This window comes from Miniopterus schreibersii (assembly GCF_964146895.1).
Source record: "Miniopterus schreibersii genome assembly, chromosome: 7".
Taxonomy (NCBI): Eukaryota; Metazoa; Chordata; class Mammalia; order Chiroptera; family Miniopteridae; genus Miniopterus; species Miniopterus schreibersii.
The window spans coordinates 18102501-18126586 of NC_138108.1; the positions used below are offsets into that span (position 1 = coordinate 18102501).

The 24086-nt window shown below is 37.6% G+C and overlaps 1 protein-coding gene across 7 annotated transcripts in view; it reads right to left on the reverse strand.

Moving 5' to 3' along the window:
• Positions 1-3119: 3119 nt before the first annotated feature.
• The window catches only part of PIKFYVE (phosphoinositide kinase, FYVE-type zinc finger containing), a gene marked incomplete at its 3' end in the record, with an annotated part of 69210 nt that continues 48243 nt past the window's right edge, over positions 3120-24086 (reverse strand). For all 7 annotated transcript variants that reach the window (XM_081142892.1, XM_081142888.1, XM_081142891.1 and 4 more), the window contains 17 exons: positions 23470-23578; positions 23209-23363; positions 22013-22103; positions 20126-20186; positions 19161-19298; positions 18259-18379; positions 16350-16445; positions 15327-15410; positions 14385-14482; positions 12135-12299; positions 11293-11352; positions 10479-10655; positions 9646-9749; positions 8820-8948; positions 7481-7742; positions 6999-7073; positions 3120-6454 (listed from right to left, as the gene is read on the reverse strand). In XM_081142892.1, the coding sequence (XP_080999018.1) occupies positions 6339-6454; positions 6999-7073; positions 7481-7742; positions 8820-8948; positions 9646-9749; positions 10479-10655; positions 11293-11352; positions 12135-12299; positions 14385-14482; positions 15327-15410; positions 16350-16445; positions 18259-18379; positions 19161-19298; positions 20126-20186; positions 22013-22103; positions 23209-23363; positions 23470-23578 (2041 nt within the window). The remainder of the gene's footprint in view (positions 6455-6998; positions 7074-7480; positions 7743-8819; positions 8949-9645; positions 9750-10478; positions 10656-11292; positions 11353-12134; positions 12300-14384; positions 14483-15326; positions 15411-16349; positions 16446-18258; positions 18380-19160; positions 19299-20125; positions 20187-22012; positions 22104-23208; positions 23364-23469; positions 23579-24086) is intronic.

Consider the following 24086-nt stretch of genomic DNA (forward strand, 5'->3'; position numbering starts at 1 on the left):
TGGTTCATTACAGTGAAAGGATACAGATTAAATTCAACATAGGGAAAAGGCACATGGGATAAAGTAGAGGAGAAACCACCCACGAGCTTCCAGCGGAATTACATAGACATGCTCAATCCTCCCAGCAGTGATGCAGGACCACTCATGCAGAGCACTGCCAACCAGGGGAGCCCACCCAGGGTTTGGTGACAGGGTTTTTATTGACCTCGCCTACTCTAGCTTCCCCCCCACCTGGAGCAAAATCAGACATTCACCATAGATCACATTGTTAGCATAAACTGTCTTTGAGTCATCTGTCAAGTTTGGTGCTGGTAAGAGCTGGAACTCGAGAGAGTTTAATTTGATAATTCAAGCCTTCCTTGTGTTATCACAAGGGACAGGTCTATCAGACAATTCTACTCTGCCTTAGACTGAACTTGTTCTAGGCATGTATCAAATGGCACCAAATCAAAATAGCAATAAATTAATTAGTGCTATAACAACTTTGAGGGAGAGAGAGCAGTCCCTCTAAATATTTTTATAAGTCTAATTACATTCCCAAACCATATCCATATACCCCAAATGTAAACTCTAAAATGATTCTCCAAATAATGAGATAATGTCCCTAAAGAATTTTTTCATTTTGAACAGTGATTGTCTTTTTTCTTTTTTTAAAAAAATTATAATTGTTTTTATTTTTTAAAAATTTATCTTTATTGTTGAAAGTATTATAGATGTCCCCCCTTTTTTTCCCCCATTGATCCCCTCCACCCTGCATCTGCCCACCCCCAGGCCTTCCCCAGACTATTGTCTTTGTCCATGGGCATGCTTATATGCATAAAAGTTCTTCGATTAATCTCTGCCCACCCTCTCCCCCCTTTGTGACAGCATGGATGGACCTGGAGAGTATTATGCTAAGTAAAATAAGCCAGTCAGAGAAAGACAAGTACCACATGATCTCACTCATATGTGGAATTTAATGAACAAAATAAACTGGGGTGATTGTCTTTCTTACCCCCTTTTACAGGTTCTGATCTAAGAATACCCATCTTTCTCATTCAGTAAATCATCACGGTAATTGGAAATGGAGAGAGTATTGATCATGGACTCCACAAACAATAAACGCTCCCAACCAGCAATTACTATAAACCCACAGTGAGCTTGTTGGTCTGTTTTCTGCATGAGACCTGTGTTTGACCATATGGCCATTCTGGCATCAGATCCTTGAACAGAATACCAAGGAGTGCTAAGCATGACTCTATATTGAAAATTAAGAAACATCACTCTTTCATTTAGGATAATCAAGATGTATTTGCTCTAGGACTTAGAATACTTCATTCTGAGAGAAAAGGAAACTTTTTTTTTACTTTACTAAATGTCTAGGGTAGTAAATTCAGTTTTTATCCATGATATCTGTGGCTTAAGGAGTATTAAGAATCAAAGACAGATGGTTTTCTAGGTTGTAGCAATATAGCAGTTAAAAAAAATATCTCCCTTCGAGGATCTTAAAACTGCTCGTTGATGGTTTGCGATGAGACATCAATGTCTAGCAACTGTATCAGAAGGAACGGAAGAGGCAGCTTAACCATAATTCATGACTTCCCCTCATGGGTCACATGCAGCCTAGACTTGAAGGGAAGGTGCTATACCAGAGTCTACACATTGACAAAAACCTGCAAGCTAACATGAGCTAAATTCCACTTATAGGCTAGAAATTAAAAGATGCATTTAATTATCAGTCCTCCAGTGCTTCTGTTATCTTTTGGCATTTATGAGTTAATAAACTTCCCAGGTTTCTGCATATATAACTGGCAGTAATCTATGATTGATTTAATTAAGTAAAACAATTGTCAAGAGCTAAAAATAATAAGAATTTTAATGAAACAGTGCAAAATGCTGTAGAGCTGTGCCAAGGAGTGCAGACAATCTATTTGAAGATTTTTCCCCCTAATAAATTGTGTGTGTGCATGTGTGTGTACACACAACTTGATTTTAATGTATTATTCTATAAAATATGGAATATACCTAATGTTCAGAGTAATGGAAAATAAGTAATTAGAAAGGTAGTCTTTTCCAATACCTTGAATGTGTAACACTCTTTAATGCTTAAATTCAGAGATAAGGAAAGCATTTCCACATTATGCAATGATGAAATCAGCGGTCGGGACATGTGTGGTGAGAATAACCGATGGAAAGGTCACAGAACTGGGACATCCTCTGGATATAGTAGTATAACGGCAGAATGAAGAAGCAAAACCAACTAATGCTATTTTGTCTCAGTCATTTTTGCTATGAAAATTTTTGTCACGATCGTTTTTGTTATGATCATCTAATTGCAAAGAACAGAGGCACACTTTTAAAGAGTAGGGGGTAAATTCTAGTTTAATTAGGTGGCTCTTCATTTCTGAAGCCCCAGGAATTTTATTTAAGGAATCAAAGCAGCAAAAGCAGAAGCTTCAGCAATTGGGATGATGGAGACAGAGAGTACACAGTATGCTGGAGACTTGGGAGGGAGTGCCGTCTGCGAGTGCAGAGCTATGGCAGCAACTACCTGTTGGAGTGATGTGATGTGATATGGATGAAACGTGATGTGATGTGGATACCAAAAGGTGAATTTGAAGAAACAGGGCTGTTTACTTGGGATTTAGTACTGGAGGGGAGGGGAGGGGAGGGGAGGGGAGGGGAGGGGAGGGGAGGGGAGGGGAGGGGAGGGGAGGGGAGGGGAGGGGAGGGGAGGGGAGGGGAGGGGAGGGGAGGGGAGGGGAGGGGAGGGGAGGGGAGGGGAGGGGAGGGGAGGGGAGGGGAGGGGAGGGGAGCAGCCGCACCCACAGCTGCAGGTTGTACCATAGTTGGATCCACTTTAGGTAAACTCTGAACACTCGGAAGAAACTAAAGCGAGCTCAGCATTCTGGGCAGAAAAGGCTGGGCAGCTTCTTACTGATGGAAGCGACCCACACATTCAAGACCCACTTTCTGGGATGTAAGGAGAAGGGCTATTTATTCGTGAGAGATTTAAATTCTCAGAAAACAAAAGGGGAGAGAATGAACAGAGGGCCAGGGGCTGGGCTTGCACACCAAACTCCAGCTCCCCTTGTTAATTCCCTCAAAGAGATTCAAAACTAAGTGAAGATGATTCTCAGTTATTTGTAAGTCTTCTTTATTTACAGTATAAGTCTTTAAAAGGCCAAGGCAGTTTCATTTCTTAAATAACACATCAATCATATAAAACAGCTGGAACCAAAGTAGAGAAATATATACAATATAATACATCAGGTATTTTCAATACTGTTAACTGAATTTTCATACTAAGTTAAAAGAGGCTATTATGATTTACAATATCATTTCTCTAGTTAAAATTAAACCTGTCAAAGACAGAATGTACATTTTTTACAAAACCAGCACAGAAGCATTAATAAAAATGCTCATGATTATAATTTTAATTTTTCTATAATACACTGCACCCACGTTATAAAAACAAACAAAAAAAGGCATTGCACTAGATGCTTTGAATACTGCATAAGTCAGTATGTTAACACTTGAGGAGTAATGAATGGCCTGATCTGTTTCACCGACAGGCTCATTCACAACAGTTTCCACTCTGGTAACTAAGGAGACTTTCTACAGATAGATTCCTTTCCTTGGCAGTTTTATACAAGCCCAGTACTAATGGGTAAAATGCCAAGGAGAAACTGATGCCACAAAAACCAATACAACCCTACTATTTACACTACCCAAAAAAGCCAAAGCTAGAAAACCACTTACTGCTGGATCAGGGAAAAATTATAAGCAGGACATTTTATAGGAAGTTTTGAATATCTGTAAATCTAAAACATTCTATAGACTATAAAAGGGCTTACAACGGCTTATTCCCCTTAGTTTTCTTAGGCTTGGGTTAAGATAAAGGTTAATCCTTTTTATTTTTAACGAAGTTTTGATGGCATCAAAAAGCTTCAAATTTATAAATAAGATTTTTTATACAATGCAACATGTTATATAGTTTTCTTGTGCTACTGTCAATTATTTTCAGGATTCATAGTTTATTCGAAGGACTAAAGTATTAAGATTTCTTCCATATTCTTAACTTTTCATTCTTAACCCATTCTTAACCCATTGCTCCTGGACACGCAAGCTGATGCTCCTCTATGTATCACTGCTGTACAACTCCTTTACTACTGTATGATACTGAAACTAAAATCACCACTGTTTTGTTAATATTCTCCGGGACTTGAAAGGGAATTCAAGAGAGGTGAAGTCACCCAGTGCTTAACACTGAGTAGCACAACATCTGAAACGCCTTATATATGTGGGCGGCCTACACAGGAGCAGCAAGGGGCCAGGAATATAGTCCTACCACTCACAGCAAATTAAATTTTATATTTCCCCTTCTTTAAGACAGCTTTAAAAGGACAGCAAGTATTACTACAGGTTATATTATATTGGAACTTTTTTTAGCCACAAAACTATCTAAGAGGCAGCAGTACTTTAAAAAAATAGTTCTTAACGTCATGGACAAGAAAAACAAAATCAGCAAGATACTTAATTACTGTCCGGAGCTACTCCAGCAGAGGATCCAAGGTACACAGATGGCGCTGAGGCTAAAACAAAGACACACCCTGGTTACAGCTGGGGGGAGACACCTTCTACAGGAAGCGTTCATGACCGGGGTGCAGGACATGGACAGGATGAATAACCCAGAGTATCTTCACAGAAGAAATGATCAAAACAGTATTTGCATTCAAAATCAGATGCAAAACCCACTGCTCCTGGACACACAAGCTGATGCTCCTCTATGTGTCACTGCTGTACAACTCCTTACTGCTGTATGATACTGAAACTAAAATCACCAGTGTTTTGTATCAAAAGGTACACCACATGTTATTTTTTAAAATGCTTATCATCAGATCAGTCATAAGTCCTTGGTCAACTTACCTGTTTCTAGTTCAAAACAAATCACGTTTCCAATAAGCACCATACACCAAACTAATGCTTTCATTCCCTAAAGACAACTTTCCAAAATGTTCCCATTTCATGTATTATAGCCTCTGTAAGTGAAATGTATCCAGACTTCTCCTCCTTATGTGAAAGTTACAATAGAAATGTGCTATCCTTGGAAGCCTGAAAAGAGGAGAACTCTTACAATTTAAAAAATCTCCAAACTATCCTTGTTATGCAAAGAAGCCAAAAGGAAATATTCAAGGTTACATTATTATCATGTTTCATACTTCTGATCGCTTTTTAAACAACCTCTCTATTAAACAAGAAATTCCTTACTAAGAACATTGTATCTTTTAACATTTCTTGATAGTCAGGTCTGGCCTAGAAACTGGTATAGAAAGTTAGGAAACAAGAATATCAGATCTAGAAATTTCATATATATATATGTCACTTAAATTGCTGGTTATATTGAAAAAGACATTACCTCTACAAAACGCGATCAAGTGCTTCCCTTTCACCCAATTTCTTGGATTGGGCCTGAAATATACTTTACATTTAAAAAATCCTTCATTAACCACTCGCCCTTTGGGGATTTAGTCATTGTAGACTCATTGACTAATGTTGCCCTTGAAAGAGAAAAAACTTAGAATAAGAGCATGTGCAGATAAGTGCTGTTTTACATAATAACTGCACAAAAGTTGTAAACAAGCTTAAAAAATAGCTCCAGACAAAAAGGCTTAAAGTTAATGGTGGTGGCTTCCTGCCTTCCACAGAGAAGTAAAGACAGAACCTGACAAACATCAAACATACTGGAAAGCAGTGTGAGATACAGGACATGGCAGGATTCCCAATTTAAGTCAAATTCCTCTGTAAAACAAGAACAGATTCTGTCCATCTGTTTAACTGGCTATTCACAGAATAATTCAGAATTTTTAAAGGTTTCAGAAACTGTGATAATAGGCAACATTAAACTGTTACATGAGAAACAAACCAAAAAAGCTCACCAAATCTACAAATGCTTTTTAAGTGAAGAATGTGTCACATGCAACGCCAAGAGTCACAACCTAGGAGCACTGTTTTCTTAGCAGGATGGTTAGCAAACACATCAACCCGTTTTTCACCCAATCTCATCTCTAATCATACATCTGTCCTTAGCCCTTTGAAATGGGTCTATATTTCTGCTTAAGTGAAAAAATGTCCATGCAACTTTCCAGCCCAGGGATAGCCAATCTGTAGGTATCAAAAACCACAGTGCACATCTACGGAATTTTAACCCTTCAGTGTGAGAGGGCCTATGAAACGCAGAACTGAAAGGCCTTGGCAAACAGTGGTGAATGTGACAAACAAGTAAAATGCAGCTTATTTTTGGTCCTTTGCTCCAGCCCCCTTTCCTTCACGGTCCGTTTCACGGTAAGTGCTTCATTTCAGCAGTTCAGACCTAAACCTGTCCAGTGGTCCGGTACCATCAGGAAATACTTGTCCATCGCTTCACAAAATCGAGTCCTGTACAGCTCTGGAGAGACCACAGTGGGCATTTTACCTAAAATTACAAAAGAGGAAAGGGAAAAGAAAACTGTCATGTAAGTGATCAGGCAGCTGACTTCACCTACGCTCTTGCATGTAAACTGCCATAAAGTCACATTCTGCACCCCCCAGGCGTCTCAGAAAGGGGAAGGGGTGCTGTTCACTGAGCCACAACATGGGACGGGGCCCTCCTGGTAGGAGTTTTATTTTAAAAGACTAGCACTTACCTAGAGAGATGTATAAAGCACAAAGGGGCCAGCAGTGCTCAGAGAACTTAGAAGATTTCAAGTGTTAATTAAAGACAACCTCTTATCCAGAAGCTCTGGCCTTTTTTTTTTAACTTTTCATTTTGAGTACCTCTGGCATTTTAACACAAATTTAAACCCCGTATTTCCCCACCTACACAACTCCTATTATTTGACCATTTTGGAAAGTACAATAAAATCAGAGATAATCACTAATATTTTGGAATAAAAAAAGTATCCAATTTTTAAAATATTAACTGATAAGGAAAACATGAGTATAGTTTAAAGAGCAAACAAAACAAAAAGTCTGCTCACCTTGTCCTCCTAAAATTCCTGTGGATTTCACAACCATCTCAAGCTTTTTGTCCCATGTAAATGTTCGAATATAATCTGTTGCAGGGAACAAAATCAGCAATAAAGTTATGTCAATGAATATAAGCAAAGGACAATATTAATTGTATTACTTCTATAATAGTTAGCATTTACTGAGTGCTGACAATATGCCAGGTGCTCTAAGGGTTCTTCCCCATTTTATTCATTCTGTCCTCACAACAGCCCCACATCCCAGGGCTTCATTTCTAAGTGCCTTTTCGAATATAGGTATTTTTGGTAAAGATAATGAAAATGTAAATGAGGAAAATGAACAAAAAGTACTATTTATATAACAGAATTTAAAACTATTATTTTAAAATTTTTAAATGAAAATATTCAATAAGCTATAGACCAGGTTCAGTATAATCGTCAAATCTGACGGATTTCGCTCATGAACTATAAGTAAGGTATGCTCATTGACTTACCTATGATTCCAACAACCAGCTCATTGCTGGTGTCATCTCGCCCAACCAGCAAAGAATAATCTATAATGAGGTGGCTAGAAAGGAAGTGGGAGTCGCTGCGGATCGAGGCTCTCAGCACAGCTTTGGAATGAGAGCGGATATACAGAGGGTTGTCTCGAACCATCTTTAAAAGATTCTCATCCAGCAGGACTACATCACAGCTCTCCTTCCCAGTATCAGTTTTTACATTTCTATTTCTAAGTGAACCCTTCAAATCAAATACCTGGCAGAAAGAAAATTCGGTAATATGTGAGTTGCTGCAAATGATTAATGCCATTTAATTAAAAAGGCAGAAAGGTTCCCTATAGCTACTACCATTAAATATATAGTTTAAATTTTATTTAAATACTTAACATATAACATGTCATTAAATGCATGCATTGTAACTGTATAATACATAAAATACATGTGATATAATTGTATCATATGAAGTTAATACCAAGTACTCAGTTACTGAAACATTTCAGAAATAACTGACTCATTTAATCCACTTTAAGAAACATTGACAAGTAACTCCAAAAACACATCACTGGACTGAAATGCAGTTTAAAAAACAGATGCAAATAGTCTTAGGAAACTTAATGTTTTGATACCAAAACTCTGCATGATTACTATGGCAACGGAGAAGCAACAGCCTATCTTGAGAAATTTTTGGGTGGCGGCAAAGGTGAGTGGACGTGGTACCAGAGCAGAGCGACCTGAAGTGTACTGGACAGACCACTGCTGGTCGGTTGTTCCTGGCTCGTGATGACATAAGGAACTTGCACCAGAATGTAAATCAATTACACCAGGAAGCACACTGCTTAGTTCAGCAGCTGTTTTTCTCATAGCAAGACATTCTCAACGTAGAAAGCAGTGCATGGAATTACATACTGGTACAAGCTCCTTACCTTGCCACACACTGGAAACAGTTCAAGGACTAGCACTTTGAAGAGTACTGTTCTGGAGTGTAGACCAATCTGAGTTCTAGAAATATCTGTGTGACTGCCATAAAGCACTTAATTTCTATGGGCCTCAGTTTCTGCATGTTGAAAACTGAGATGGTAGAAGTAGATCTGCCTTCCACTTCTGTAATTCTGTTTCTAGAATACTGGAGATGTTAAATTTTAGGATCAGTCTACAATATTCCTATTTATTCTTCCCTATAGGGTTCAACAAGCCCAAAGTTCAATTTGGCCCAGCAACCAAAGTTTAACATGTACTACCAAAGAAGATGCTATTCTCTGATTCACTACATTCAGGAACCAGAAGTGCAAAGGGTTCCAGCAGCTAAATGCTTTGCATAGTCCAACATCCTTACCTGTGCCATCTTTCTCCCATAGAAAAGATTTTCCATGACAAGGAGATCTAACTTCTTCTCAGTGTTGTTCTGAGAATTCTTATAACCAATTCTGTAAACTCCAAGAATTTTGGCCAATGCAGTAGGCCTCTAATCAAGAAAAAAATGAAAGGAAACTCTTATCAAAAAGGATTATTTGTAATTTAATACCAATATCTGGATTATTCATGTAATACCCAAACATGATTTTCTATTCATATGAACAGAGGTCCCTGAAAGAAACTCAAGCCCCTGAATGTCAGGAGCAAGTAAAGCAGCAATGCCAATAAAAATATTAGATCCTCCACAACCACTCAAATTCACATTTTATTATGACACAGAATTTCCCCAGTAGCATGCAATAAACCATAATGAAAAAAAATCCACGTGACTCCCTCATACTTTTCCGGGAAGGTCCTCACTGCTCAGCAACAAATGGACCAACCTGGGCACTGGCTGCTCTCTTTCTGCCTAAGGGATCCATGGCCTCATTTCTTAACATGCTTCCAATTTCTGTCTCAACAAAATTAACAATACCTAAATGTTCAGCTTTCCTCATCCAGGCATAATGTTTTTAACTGACATATATGCTAATTAAATGCAACTTGCTTGAGATCGCTTGGCTCCTCGCTGGCAAAAGTAGGAGGAGTTTGAAATTACTGCGTTCTATCACTTCTCTGTAGCATAACAGAGATCCAGTCATGTCCTGTCCACATCTTACCACAGAGAAAACTCTCAGGATTAACTCTGAGGACGTCAAAAGCCCAGTAAACTCTAATTCGAGACCATCTAATTCTGAGATGTCTACCTTTTGTTGAACAGCATTTGTAATATAATTGAAGTAGTGTGGTGCAAAGTCGAGGAAAGACTGGACTTCCAGGCGAGGCATTTGCTTCAGAATGAATCTATCATCTAAAAGGCAGAAATTGCATGTATTTAGTCAATCACAATTATTTACTCAGGTTATCTACAATAAACCCCAAAGACCCCAAATGACTTATTTGCTTCATGTTTTTAAGGGATATTTTCTGATGTCACAGAGAAAATCCTCATCAGAACACAGTTCTCAAGTAATTGGAAGGGTGGGAAGGGTTTCTGAGGATTTATACAGTCAAGAAACCTCTACTTTTGAAAGTACCACCCCTAAATTCATAGCTGATCTACTTTTTATTAAAACTGTATAAATGTTTTCCTTTGTTAGCAATCCAATACATAATAGTTATGATAGTTCTTATCAAGCAATCCGACTGAGTTACCTCCGATGATTTTGCTCTCAGTGGGTTGGAGAATGGAACATGAAGTGCAAACGGTCACGATCTTCTGGAAACCTTGGTGAGTGAGGAACCTGCCTTCCTACCTTCGGGTTAAATGTTTCCATTTCTATCTGCTGTTATTTACACTTGGAAAACTCAGGACTAGAGAGAATTTAGTAAGAATTTGATAGATGTTTGTCTCTAATTACACATCCTATATACGTATATTCTTTTAAATATTTTATGACACAGCATAAAGTATAAACATAAAAAGAGGAAACTCCTGTTTGCCAATTGACAGTATCCTACTAGCTCTGTTCAAGTCCCTCAGGAATTATCTGAGGGGAAGGTGGACAGTATGTCATCAGTGAGCCTCTGGAAGACTCACCTTCAGTTGCGTAGAAGGCAGCCCCGGATTTGCCTCCCCGGGCCTGCCAGGGTGACGAGTGTGAAAGGGATCGAATGAAATCATCTTCGCTGCTGCCCAGAATCACTTCCCGCATCTTATGAAACTCTCCCGCGTAATAGAGCCGACAATAAAACTTGGCATTAGCATCAGAAAATTCTATAAACAGAAGTGTTAAAAAAACACTTTCATGAATCAAAAATCTCTTTTCCCTCTTGCCCAATTCCACACCCCCACCAGCAGCAGCCATTTAATTTTCTTCTAGGCAGCACTTTTCCTGTTAAGTCTACTATATCCATTTATCATCATTTGTTAAAGTGATCTTTAGGGAGGATTGTAAAGCACCTGATGACCATCCTTACGTGGTCACAGAAAATTCAAACCTAAGACCCATTTCTTGTTTTATACTGGTTACTGTATTTCCATCATTGTGCTTTTATGTCTTAAATTTTACTGTATATAATATTCTGGATGATACATTTTTAGCATCCATATACACAGAATTCTAGACACCTTGTCAAGACTCTGTGGCTCTAGATTACACAGGAATTATTAATACATTAGAAATTAAATCAAATTGTCATTTATGAGTTAAATTATCATTTCAGTTAAATGTACAAATTAACTTTCTTTATAATGTACATTTTATGAACTAAATGTAGATTAAATAAAACTACATCAGCACACAGACTTAATATTCATTTCAAGAAATAGTCTATTTATTTAGCATGTAACCAGAAGCCTCAAATAATAGAGTCGCTGTCCCCAAACCACCAATATTTTATCTCAGACTTACGAAGCTCCACATGAGGATTCGTGAGCTGTTTCTTTTGTGTGTCTCCTCCATCTACTTCATCTAAAAGGTTTAACATCATTAGTCAAGCCAAAGTTTTAAACGGTTATCACTCCATTTGCCTGTTCTTTCCCTGACACAACAATAAAAACTGCCAAGTCCCCTCTTTATCCTGGTCAAGTCACTCCAAGCAAGCACTGTGCATACAACTGTTATTGTAAACTATTACAATAAAAATGTGTGGACCTTTTGAAAAATCAATTTTTAAATTAAAAAATAAGAGCATTTAGGTTGAATAATGTTTCTTCTACTTAAGTGATTCCTATGTGAGCAATATACTAACTCAACTCTTACATCAAGGTTTCCCGTGACTGCAGAGTTTATGACCAGTGTCCCCAGAGAGGAGAATGCTTCGCCAACGTTTGTGATGCTTTCTTTATCATATACTAAAATATTTATATAAAACATAAAGTATACTAGTGTCTAAGTCAGAGCTAGTTTTGCTTTATATCTGACTGATCTGTCTGGCAAACCTGCTGCTAGATCCACTCTAATTACTGTAGATTGGGAATACTTTTTAACCTTTAGAACCTCTAAGTTTCATATTTCAAAATTATTTTTTCAAAGCACCAATACCTTCCAAAGATCACAGCCCAATATCAGCCTATAGAATACTAAACAGAGATCTTAAATACTAATGAAAATTTATCATGCAGTTGCTGTTTTTTAAATAAACTACTAATTCATGATCTAATGCAGGGGTTGTCACATCTGTTTGGCTCTAAGGAACTAAACTAAGTAAATCAAAGCCTAGACTAAGCAGGTTTGGTCCCCCTTTAACACACCTGAAGGCTCGATGCCTTGATTCTCCGTCCCCTCCTTGCCCGCCTGCCCAACCTGGTAATAAGCGCTATCCGCTCCACGCAAGGTCTCTCTCTTCTGGGAAGATAGATCGGGGCTTTTCCCTGCTGTCCCTCGGAAGAAGGACAACATTCCAGAAGCCTTTTTGGCTAAAAATAGAGGCAGCATAGTAAGTACAGGTCACTATAGGTGGAAAAATTAAAATTTTTAACTCATAACTTTGTGCACAGTAACCATTTTCTAAGGGTAACAATATTAGCAACACTGATACTTTCATTTGCACAGGTTATTATTCCTCAGTTTTTATGGGTTTCGAGGGGGACAGTCAAGCACTCTTATTAACAGAAACAGAAAAAGAACAGTGGTCAGATAGCAACATATCAAAATGTGAGAAATTCTGATAAAACCTTTGAAAAACATCTTTCCAAGGCAGTCATAATATCTTAAGCCATGAGATTAAGTTAGGGCTGAATTCTTACAGCGTTACTATTAAACTAATACAAAACAATGTTGCAAGCTATGAGAATTCAAAGTTAAAGGTAACATCTTTATATCATTTGTGTTCTTACATCTTAACATAGCAAAATGTAAGATTTTGTTTTTAACATTTTTCAGAAAGTAAGTAGTACAAGGATGGCCAAAAATATCACTAAAGCTTGCTCTATACTTTTATTCTCAGTTTTGAGCTTAATACATGTGATCTATGAGCTCAGTATATATGATGCTGATCTTGAACGTTTACAATCTACAAAATCCTTATCAAATGTTAATCGTACTTACTTAGGGTATTTACTTAGGGTCCTTACTTAGGGTGTCAGGAACCAGTATTGCCTCCTTAATATCTAATCCCACCTTGTTCCTTGCTAAATGAAGTCCAACTCAAGGGGTTGGGGGGCAGCCGTGTATATAGTAGCCCCAGCGAATAAGTGATTTGTATAAGCTCACCACTTTCTCAGTCTCCTTTGCAGGGAGGGGTGGCCAAGAGACTCAGCTCTAACTAATGAGAGTGAAGGGAGAAGTCTCTGCTTTCCTAAGAAAAGGGAACAGCTGCAGCTTATACCTCCCCTCTTTCTGCCTCAAATGTAGACATTAAGTAGAACATTTTTGACCATGAGTAAAACTTAAGAGAATCATAGAAAAACGAACTACCCCTATGTTGTCATGACAATGCTGAGTCGCTGAGCCATTGCCAGCAACTGCCCACCTGCAGATGTTCTTATTTTAGAAAAATAAACTGTCGCCAGGCCGGGCGTGGCTCAGCGGTTGAGCATCGACCTAGGATACAGGCGATCGGGGCTCGATTCCCGGTCAGGGCACATGCCCGGTTGTGGGCTTGATCAATGACTCTCTCATCATTGATATTTCTCTCTCGTTCTCTCCCTCTCCTTTCCTCTCTCTGAAATCAATAAAGATATATTTAATAAAAAAAAAAAAGAAAAGAAAAGAAAAAGAAACTGTCATTTGTTTAAACCCCAATAGCCATGAGTCTGCTGTTACCTGTAGTGGATACATTCCTAACTGACAAAGACGCAGTTCAAATCCCAGTTCTCCACTAGCTGTATAATCCTGAGCAAGCTGCTTAATTTAAGTTTAAACTTTCTTTCTGAAAAATGGGGATATGTGAAATATCTTATGTGGTTATTGTACATGTATTGTGGATGAAAGGTGATAATGCATAAGAAGTTCTTTTCACAATGCCAATAACACTATAAAAACAACAACAACAAAGCTGCTGTTATATTGCTTAGGTTGCACACTATAAACTGAAAGCTCTAGGTAGGAAGCGAGACCGTGCTTGTTTTTGCATAGACGTACGAGTTTCTAGGAGCTCTAAAGTGAATAAACTTAAGAATCAAAGAAAAGCAAAATATGTATAAAAGAGGAAATACCAAAAAATTTAAATCCAGCCCAGACGGGCATGGCTCAGAGGTTGAGCATCGACCTGGGATCCAGGCAATCGGGGTTCAACTCCCGGTCAGGGCACATGCCCAGGTTGCGGGCTCGATCAATGACTCTCTCATCATTGATGTTTCTATCTCTCTCTCTCCCTCTCCTTTCCTCTCTCCGAAATCAATAAAGGTATATATATATTTAAAAAAAAAAAAAAATCCATATTATATTTCAAAGATCAGAACTAACAAATCCTTACCAGATGGCATTTCTTATTTGTTTTCTTCTTCAAACCACAATTACAAACAAAACTAATAATAACTACCTCTCCTTTTGTATCTTACTTGGTTGTGGTTCTGCCTCTGCTGTGCGACTCGGCTGTCCTCCACTGCTCTCAGGTAATCTAATGGGGCTGCTACTCTTTGGTCTGCTGTCTAAAGCACTACAACAAAAAAACAGAAGAAAAGTTGGTTTTATGCTATTCAGACAGAAAACAGCAAGTACTCTGATTCCTGCATTAATCTACTGCCACCTACCTCACTCACAATATAAATCTGATTTATAACTTAAACAAGTTAGAACATGGAAGAAAAAGTCTTCAAATGTCTATTGGACTTAAGAAAAAGAAAGCAAAATGTTATAATTATAAATGTATGTGGAAAAATATATGAAAGTGTAAGTTTTAGTAATATTTTCTCCAAGTCCATTAGAGTTATATTAGCACCTGTAAGTCAAACAATTACTGGAAATACCAGTTTCCTATTTCTCATGCTAGTCAACATAATATATAATTCAGATAAAATTTAATCACATTAGTAAAGCTGGAAAACCTATTTCAGTAAGAATCAAAATAATGAACCTATGACAATTTCTACCCAAATGTCTAGAATACTGAACATATTAAAAGAACCGGTTTTGACGAATGTTTTGTTTTAACTATGAGGTTCTTATCTATTATAGAATGTTCACAAATATTTTAAGTTACAAAGACAAACAGTTGCTTACTAATTTCACAAGTTACTACTTTTTAAGTGAAAACAAAGAGAATTAAAAATGTTGGAAGTTTAAATCTGCACTACACATTGAACTTCAATGGCAACCATTAGAAAACAGAATCCAAAGAAACAGTTTAAGATCTTTTGCTATACTTGAATTTTGTTCCATCAATTATTAGCTAAAGTACAAGTGCGTATCCCAGAAACTTTCATACTGATAAAACTGAAGTATGAGAATTTAGAAAATGATGGCACAGCTAAATTAAAAGACTCCACTCAGTCGCAGATCACCTATTTGTTGGAAGTCCTTCTTCGGCACTGTTCCGCGGGCTCACTTTGGACAATTCCTCTAAGGCATTTCGGTATTCTTTACAACTTAGGGTAGAAATAGGTTGAAGAATGTTAAATGTTAAGCTCCCTTTTTAAAATAAATCATATACTTTCAAATAAGTTTTGCATTATAAAAACACAATCATTGTAAGTATTCATAATTAAACAAACACATTCAACTAACAAAAGTTATCAAGCAGAAACTTCATGAAGAAGGTCAATGTCTTCAGAGAAAATACAAAATACAACCCAAACACCAACCAGTATCAATATCCTAAAAAAGGACTGTGAAAGACTACATGCTAACATTTAAATCCAACACTTGCAGCGGCTGAACAGCTGATTTAAAAGTATGAAGCCTCAGGGTTTAGTTTAATAGAAAGGAAAGGAGTCTGAGAGCGTTTTTCAATTTTGAGGTCCTAAATGTTACCCAAAACATTTTATGTTGCATTGGCCAAAAAAAAAATCCAACTCTGGGACCCCTGATTTAGATAAATCAAATGTCAGGGAACAGTAGTTCTTTGTGGGCATAGAAATGTTTAAGGCATATTACTCTCAGTAAGAAACCTTACCTGCTCTGTGTGGGAAGCAGGATGGAAATGAATGAAGAGCACACAGAAAGATACTCAGATGATACATGGCAGATGCGTTCTAAATATTACGTCAATAAGTAAACTGAAGGAAGGGATATGACAGATACATACTATAATACAGAAAATGGTTAGAGGCTATACGGACAGTAAATAGCTTGCCTAGTCAATTTAGTTATTAGGAGCTTGTTAAGAATTATCCTATAATTACTGGGAAAAGAGTACATTTTCAGATACAAAGATTTAAGTTATCACGCTCAAAACATATATGTGTTTACTTATATTCAATCATTTTGCTTTATTCTATGTGACAGGTTTCTACAATAAGGCAATTAATAAATATGTATAAAATATTAAAATATAACCATAGGTAAGAAAGCCTTATGAATAATACCTGAGAGCAAAAGCAATGATGGAGCTGGGTTCCTTCTCACAGACTGCAATGGGCACCCGTTCATGTTCATACATTAAGTAGTGTTTATCTGGATCACTGTTCAAAATTTTCAAATACATAAATAAGTAAGGCAAAATTAGCACAAAATTAAATATACAAACAATTAACACACTTCAAGTAAATCTCAGGGCAATCTTAACCACATCCTGCACAATTACAGGAATAATTAACCAAGCCAAAATGTACACAGAACTCGAACCAAACAGCCAAAAATATAGCAACAGAAAATTTTTGAAGGCAATTAAAATTATCAGAATTAGTTTTCAAATCAGAGGGTTCTGAATAGTCACTGCAAACAAAGCTTTTCCACACTGCCAAGACTTTAGACCATATTTATCTCAGTTAGGATTTACAATGAACAGCACAAGTGTAAAGGATTTTGTCCTACTATAAGCTTGAAAGAAAAGCCTTCTAGGAATTGTGGAAACATAATACTAGTCCAATAAGAAATAACTTAACACCATTGCTCTCCTATCAGCACATGTAAACTCAATTATATGACTCCTTTTTAACCCAAATCTTGCTCCCCCAACTTCCACCCTAAACCCCCTACTGAAACATTCATTCATTTGTCTAACAGGTATTTACTGAGCACCTAATGTGCAGGAGACACAGTATTAAGAAAAACTACTACTAAGCACCAACATGTGCAAGATGATGATAATACAATAGTGAAAAAAACAGGCATGGCAGAGTTTACAGTAGAGGAAGGTAAAGAAACAAGTAATTCTATAAAAAATATAATTACCTTCTGTGCTAAGTGCCACTGAAGGAATCATAAGCATGTATAACAAAAGGACCTAATCTATTGGGGCAGGGAGCTGGGGGTCTAGTAAAGTTTTCCTGAGAAACAATGCACATGAGTTAATAACTAAGAAGAAAGTGAGGGCATGTGCAATAGCCATAAAACAAGAGGGACCATAACCCAGTCAAGAAACTAAGATATCTGAGTCTAAAGCAGAGAAAACAAGCACCTTTCACATACTACTGTTATACAGGGTAGGGCTAAAGTAGGTTTACAGTTGTGAGTACATGAAACACAGTTTATTCTTGATTATTTATTATTGTATTATTTTTCCACACAAACAATTGTAAACCTACTTTTGCCCCTCCCCATAGTATGTAAAATTACTGTATTGTGAGTCTCTGCCTGTCTCTCCCCCCAATTCTGTGAGTGCTCCTGAGAGCAGTGATTTTTTTCCCGTATTAATCTTATTCTACATCCTGGGGCAGTATAGTTGGCACTCAACAAGTTTAAATATTGACTGAATAAATGAATGCATAAGTCAGTTAAGAATAAAGTCCTTATTAAGTAGCATCTGACAACCAAACAGGTCGACAAGCAGAAGAAAAACAAACTCTCACATCCAGTCTATATTTTTTCCCACTGTGGCAAGCCCAGTACAAACAAGATCACATGAAAACTTGTATGAGCCATTGCAATTCATCGCCACTGTTAGAAAAGTACCATGTCCCAATAACTTACTGGGTCAATAATATCATCCTTGTATATATAATCAGCAATATGTTTTCAGGATTATGAGATCAATAGGTGTAGCAGTATATCTTTAAATATATATAAACAGTTATTTCCAGAACCAGTAATCACAGGCATTAAGCAAACATTAGCTAATCCTTTTCACCTAGTCATCTACTAAATAACAATGCTGTTGTACAAATTACACTATACCAAAAGACATCTCTTCTACTATGATGAAATGTAACTTAGGATTGAGATATACAGTTAAATAAACTCATTTAAATATATAGAGTAAATCTAGATATGGAGATTTTTTTAATTAAGTAAAAATAAAACCGCCCAACAGCCACTGGCTTTTATGATACTTACAAAGGAAACGGAATAGGGTTATAGCTGTTTCCTGGGAGCAAATTTGCGAAGATGGCTTTCATGGTTGATTTCTCCTTCACCTGGCTGTCTGTGGATCCCAGCAAATGTCCATCAAACACATCTAGGATGAAAAATATTCTACTTATATGTTAATATTCAGAAAAGTACTAAAAAAAGCATAACATATCAACTTCTTTTCCTTTCTGGAACTCAAGACATATGCACATGATAATTCCCAATTATGGTGTGAAATTTCCCTCTGGAATAATAACTATTATGAACTGAAGCAGAAAGCAACAGAGTAGCATACAGAGCACTGGCTCCAAGGGGTTCATTTCTTTACATTTTAACATTTCTGAAACTGAGACCCACCTACAACTGATGGCAGAGGCCAGGCAGCAGTCATGACGGAATTATTCCAAGCTGTTCATGTCACCACTTCAGCTCAATTATGTGCACTGTGGTTACTACATGTGAGTTTAATTGCAATTGAAAAGTTATTTTTAAAGTATGCACTACAATTAAGTAGTTGCTGCTTAAATAGAAAGCAAGGAAAGAGAGAAGCAAGGCATAAATTTGGTATTAGTGAAACACCTATTTGTTGTTGGAAAAATGCTGCAATTTTTCCTATCTTCTTAGAAGGCAACAATCATGTGCTTTATGGGATCTGAAAAAGTAATATCCCCAGAAAGTAGATGAAGCTGAATAGAATTTTGTTACTGAGATATTTACACGTCAAATACAGCAATTGAAGAAGTGATATAGTAAAAAGCTCTATCTAAAAGAGCACATTCAATAGTATAAAATTTGTAAATTCTAAGGAATGAGAGAGCATCGTTTCAAAGCATTCAGTGTGCTTTTCTCTTTTGGATGAAGTGCAGGGAAAGTGACTGGAGCTGTACCTTCGGAAATGCTGGCTGTATCCAGTTCCGGGGGCCCTGCCCCTGACTGCTCAGGCATGACTTCAGGGGGAGTAGGCAACTGGAGATGGGTAGAGCTGGTGGAGCTCTGACTGGACAGGGTGGTTAAGAAGCGGTCCTCTAATGAAAAACACAGACTTAAATGAGTCATTTAAAAACATTAAGTCCATTTATATCTGATAGCAATGTTTTTAAAATGCCAACTCATAGTTTTACTTCAGAAAACAAAGACTTTTGGCTTCCTAAAAATTATTTAGGCCATTTTAGTGCATATTTTAGGAATGGATAGAAAAATCCAGACAGGCTAGATGACTTGACTATGATCAGATCTTAACCAAGTCTCACTCCTACCAATATTGTTTGCAATACAACATAATGCAAAGTTATGTTTATCAGTTCAATCAATTTACTAGGGAATGAAATTATGACACTATTGAAAAACAATTACATGCTTATTTTCAGGGGGGGAAAGTCACTTAATCATAATAGAAAAATGCCAAGTAGTGTATGAGTTCAGATCTTGTTCTACAAACACAGTCTACATAAAAACCTCCAAATTTTTATTCAATGCAATACTGTGAAAGACAGTTTAAGTCTAAAAAAGATTTTAGTGACATAAAAATCTAAATTAAGTTTTGTAAGACTTCTGCAGGGAAACCTGGGAGCTGACTTTGGAACAAGCAAAGCGGACGTTCAACCTCTTTTCTGCTTCGCTCTTTTCTTAAGAGCAGCCTTCTCCATTTATCATTTATTTCAATCTCCTAATTTCTCTTCTTGAAATACACTTTATAATAACTGTAAACTAACAGTGCCACAAATGCTCTACAGGAAGGAAAAAAGTCTATGAACTGCATCAAAAAAATTCTCAAAATTAGCAGCTAAAAACAACCACTAGACAGAAATGTCTCTAGGCCCAACGGCAGGTGAATTCAGGCTCAAGGACCAACCTTTTTCTCCGTTCTGAAGCCCTGGAGAAACATTCCGTGGAGACGCATCCACCGCATTTATCTGTACAGAAGAAAATACTCTGTTCTTAAGGGAACATTAAAACCACTTTCAAAAAATTTTTAACCAAGTGAATCTTAAACTTTTTGGTCTCAGGACCCCTTCAACCTCTTAAGAATTATTAAGACACTCAGCTTTTATGTAAGTCATATCTTCCAATTTTACCTTATTAGAAATTAAAACTTAAAGTTTTAGAAAGTACATTTATTAGTTCATTTAAAAACAGCAAACCCATTATATATTAACATAAATAACATCTTTTATTGTTTTTCACTTTTACAAATACTTTAATGTCTAGCTTAATAGGAGACAAAAAAATGCATCTGCATCTCTGGCTTCTGCATTTAACCTGTTGAGCTATATTATTACCATTGAAGTATATAAAAAGAAATCTAACCTCACACCAATACGTAATTGAAAAAGTGAAATCTTGTAGAGCCCTCGAAAAGGTCTTAGAACCCAAGGGGTTCCTTGAATCACACTTTGAGGATACTGCTCTAAACTAGTGATTTTCAACCAGTGTACCACAAGAATTTTTAAAACATACAATTCCTGACTATTTAGTCAGGGACACTGACCTCTTCTCCCTCAGATTGTCAAATAAAAAAATGACAACAGCCAACACAACAACAGCTGTACAGTGTGGATGAATCAAAGTTATATTTTTATACCTATTTTTTTGTCAGATCGGCAAACAATGTATTTTTTGGTGTGCCACAGAATTTTAGTAATTAATGTGTGTGTGCTATGAGATGAAAAAGGTTGAAAATCGCTGCTCTAAACAGTAGCTCATTAAAACATCTTAGGAAGTACTTATGTTTATCCATGAAGCCTAATAATCTTTTATTATCCATGGGACAGTTTCAAGTCCAGCTGCTAGTGGCTAACTTGAACCGGATAGTCAGCTAACTTCTGAACCTTGAACTCTCCCTCAAATTTCCCACCCTCCTCATCGGGAGGTGCCCTTGCCTTTTGTCTGACCAAACTGTTTTCCCTTCTCACCTGCATATTTACCCACAACTGCCCTCACCTTGCCTCCTTCGCACCTATTTTAGAGGTCGAGATTTCCCTCTGTCTCATCTGAGTCTTTCCCATGGAATACCTTCGCTCCCCCTCTGTGCTGTCGCCTTCTCCACTGCATCTAAATCTGCTCACATCTCTGCTATTATAAAACAAAATCTGTCCATAACCCATTGTTTCTCTCCAGCTACCAGGTCATCTCTCCTCTTCCAGAGTCCATACTTTATTTTATTTATTTAATTTTTTTAAATATATCTTTATTGATTTCAGAGAGAGGAAGGGGGGGGGCAGATAGAAACATCAATGATGAGAGAGTCATTGATTGGCTGCCTCCTGCAGGCCCCGACTGGGGATTGAGCCCGTAACCCAGGCGTGTGCCCTGACCAGGAATTGAACCACCATCTCCTGGATCCTAGGTCAATGCTCAACCGCTGAGCCACACCGGCCGGGCATAGCCCATTCTTTAAAAGCATCATGTTCATCCTGCCAACTGATGGTTGTTGGTGCCAATTCAATACCAACAGGAGTCCCCGACTCGGGTGTGGTGAAGAAGGAAACTTGATTCAGTGCAAGGCAGCTCAACTGTGATACAGCACAGCTATGGGAGAGCGTGGCTGTAGAACACCCTGGGGCCAGGCCCCACTCTGGCTAGACAGCCTGCTCTGCTCTGCTCCACCCGGTCTGCTTTGTGCTGCACTAGTCCGCTCCACTCTGCTCTGGAGAGACATCTTCGGTGTTTCAGCTCAGCCAGGGATATGCAGTCTTTTCCCACCAGAAGGGAAACTGCACTCAAAACTACATTATCTTACCTTGCTTTCTTCCCCCTGTCTCAGTCTTCCAGGACTTGGAGGAACTGAAGGCCGCTTTCTACCTTTTTCCTGCTGGAAAAGGTCCTGCAACCTACAGTTCAAGGAAAAGAAGAAAACAAAGAACATGGTTTTGTTTCTGATATCCTCAATAACATTACAAATTTTCTCCTCACAGCTTCAAAACCACAATAATTACATTTTCCTATCTCGATTACAACAGATTTTAAGGCTGCACATAACTAAGTTTTTGTCTTATTTCTAATCAACTAATCAAGAGCTGTTACTTTGACTACAGTAATAAAAGAATAGCAAGTTAGTATAAGAGACAGAATAACATAATATAAAAAACATAGGCTTTAGAGACCAATACACGTGTGCTCAAAGTCCAGCTCTGACAACTGGCATCTATATAACTTGGGCACATCCCTTAGTCTCTGAGAGCCATGGTTTGCTCCTCTGTAAAATGGAAACAGTATATACATTGTAGGACTCATAAGACCAAATAAAAGAGTGAACGTCCATTTAGTGCTTAATTAGTGCCTAGCAAAATCCAGTGCTCAATAAATAAGTGCTATAATCATCTGACTGACCATTTAAATAAGTATTAAAGGGAAATATTTCCCAAAATAAATATTTAAATAAAGTATACAATAATTCAGATATATTAGATTAAATAAGCACATATACTGTAAGTATTTGAAATAATACTGAAGGCTGTTCTCATTTTTGTTTTTTAATTTTCACAAACTACCTAAAGATTAGCCTATATATTTTAAAAGATGAAAAAATGCGGGGTAATAATGATGACAGAAAATAAAAGCTTCTACAAATAGAGTAAAATAAAACATGCATAATTAACACAGACACTTAAGTTAAAGATATCATGGCAGCCCAGCCCACGTGGCTCAGCGGTTGAGCATCGATCTATGACCCGGGAGATGGCGGTTCTATTCCCAGTTAGGACACGTGCCCGGGTTCTGGGCTCAACCCCCAGTGGGGGATGTGCATGCAGGAGGCAGCCGATCGATGACTCTCTCATCAATGAGGTTTCTCTCTCTCTCTCCCTCCCTCTCTCTGAAATCAATAAAGACATATTTTTAAAACTTTTGTGTTTTTGTTTTTTTTAAGAAAAAAAGACATCATGGCAGAGCCCATTTTGTAATAGTAGTAAAGCCACACGGGATGCACGGTCACACCTGTTATTCCAGGCTTGCAGCACCTCACAGAGGCTCTGCTTCTTGGCAATGAGTGACTCGAAGACCGACTGCAGCTGCTGAGGGGCATCCCCAGAGGCAGACATGAGCCTCGCTTGCACCTTCTCGATCCAGCTCTTGAACTCACCTTCTTCCATCTGCAAGAAACAGAAACCGTTCCAGCCCCATCTCAGACATCAGACACCCCCCAACAATCTTCCAGTGAGCTGATAGTTAACTTTGGGTTTCTGTAAAAGAAATTACCTCCTTTTGTGCAAAGATATCTTCCATTTTTTCCTCTCTTGTTTTGCTAAAGGTGTCAGTTTTCAAAGATGCAAGTCTTTCATCAATAGCAAGATATACCTGTGACACTCTAATAGTAGAAAGGATGGCAAACACTTTAGAGAAGTGGAATTAAGTTTTCCAATCTCACAAACAGAAAAAAAATGCCACACACAAAACTTTAATGATAATGTTCTATCTAATTAAGAATCATATACCATTTTGCAGAAAAAAGACCAGAAAGGATGGACATCAAAATTTTAACAGTTGTTATGTATGAGAGAGCTTGTCTTCTTCATAATACTTTCATATATTGTCTACATTTTATATTTTTGTATCAGGCATATACAGCATACAATTAGAAAAATGCAGTTATTTTTGTTTTCAAAGAAAGCTAAATGAGCAAACCTATATTTAAAACAGGTGTAGAGCCCAGCCGGGCATGGCTCAGTGGTTGAGCATTGACCTAGATCCAGGCGATCAGGGTTCGATTCCTGGGTCAGAGCACATGCCCGGGTTGCGGGCTAGGCAGCCGATCAATGACTCTCTCATCATTGATGTTTCTATCTCTCTCTCCCCCTCCTTTCCTCTCTCTGAAA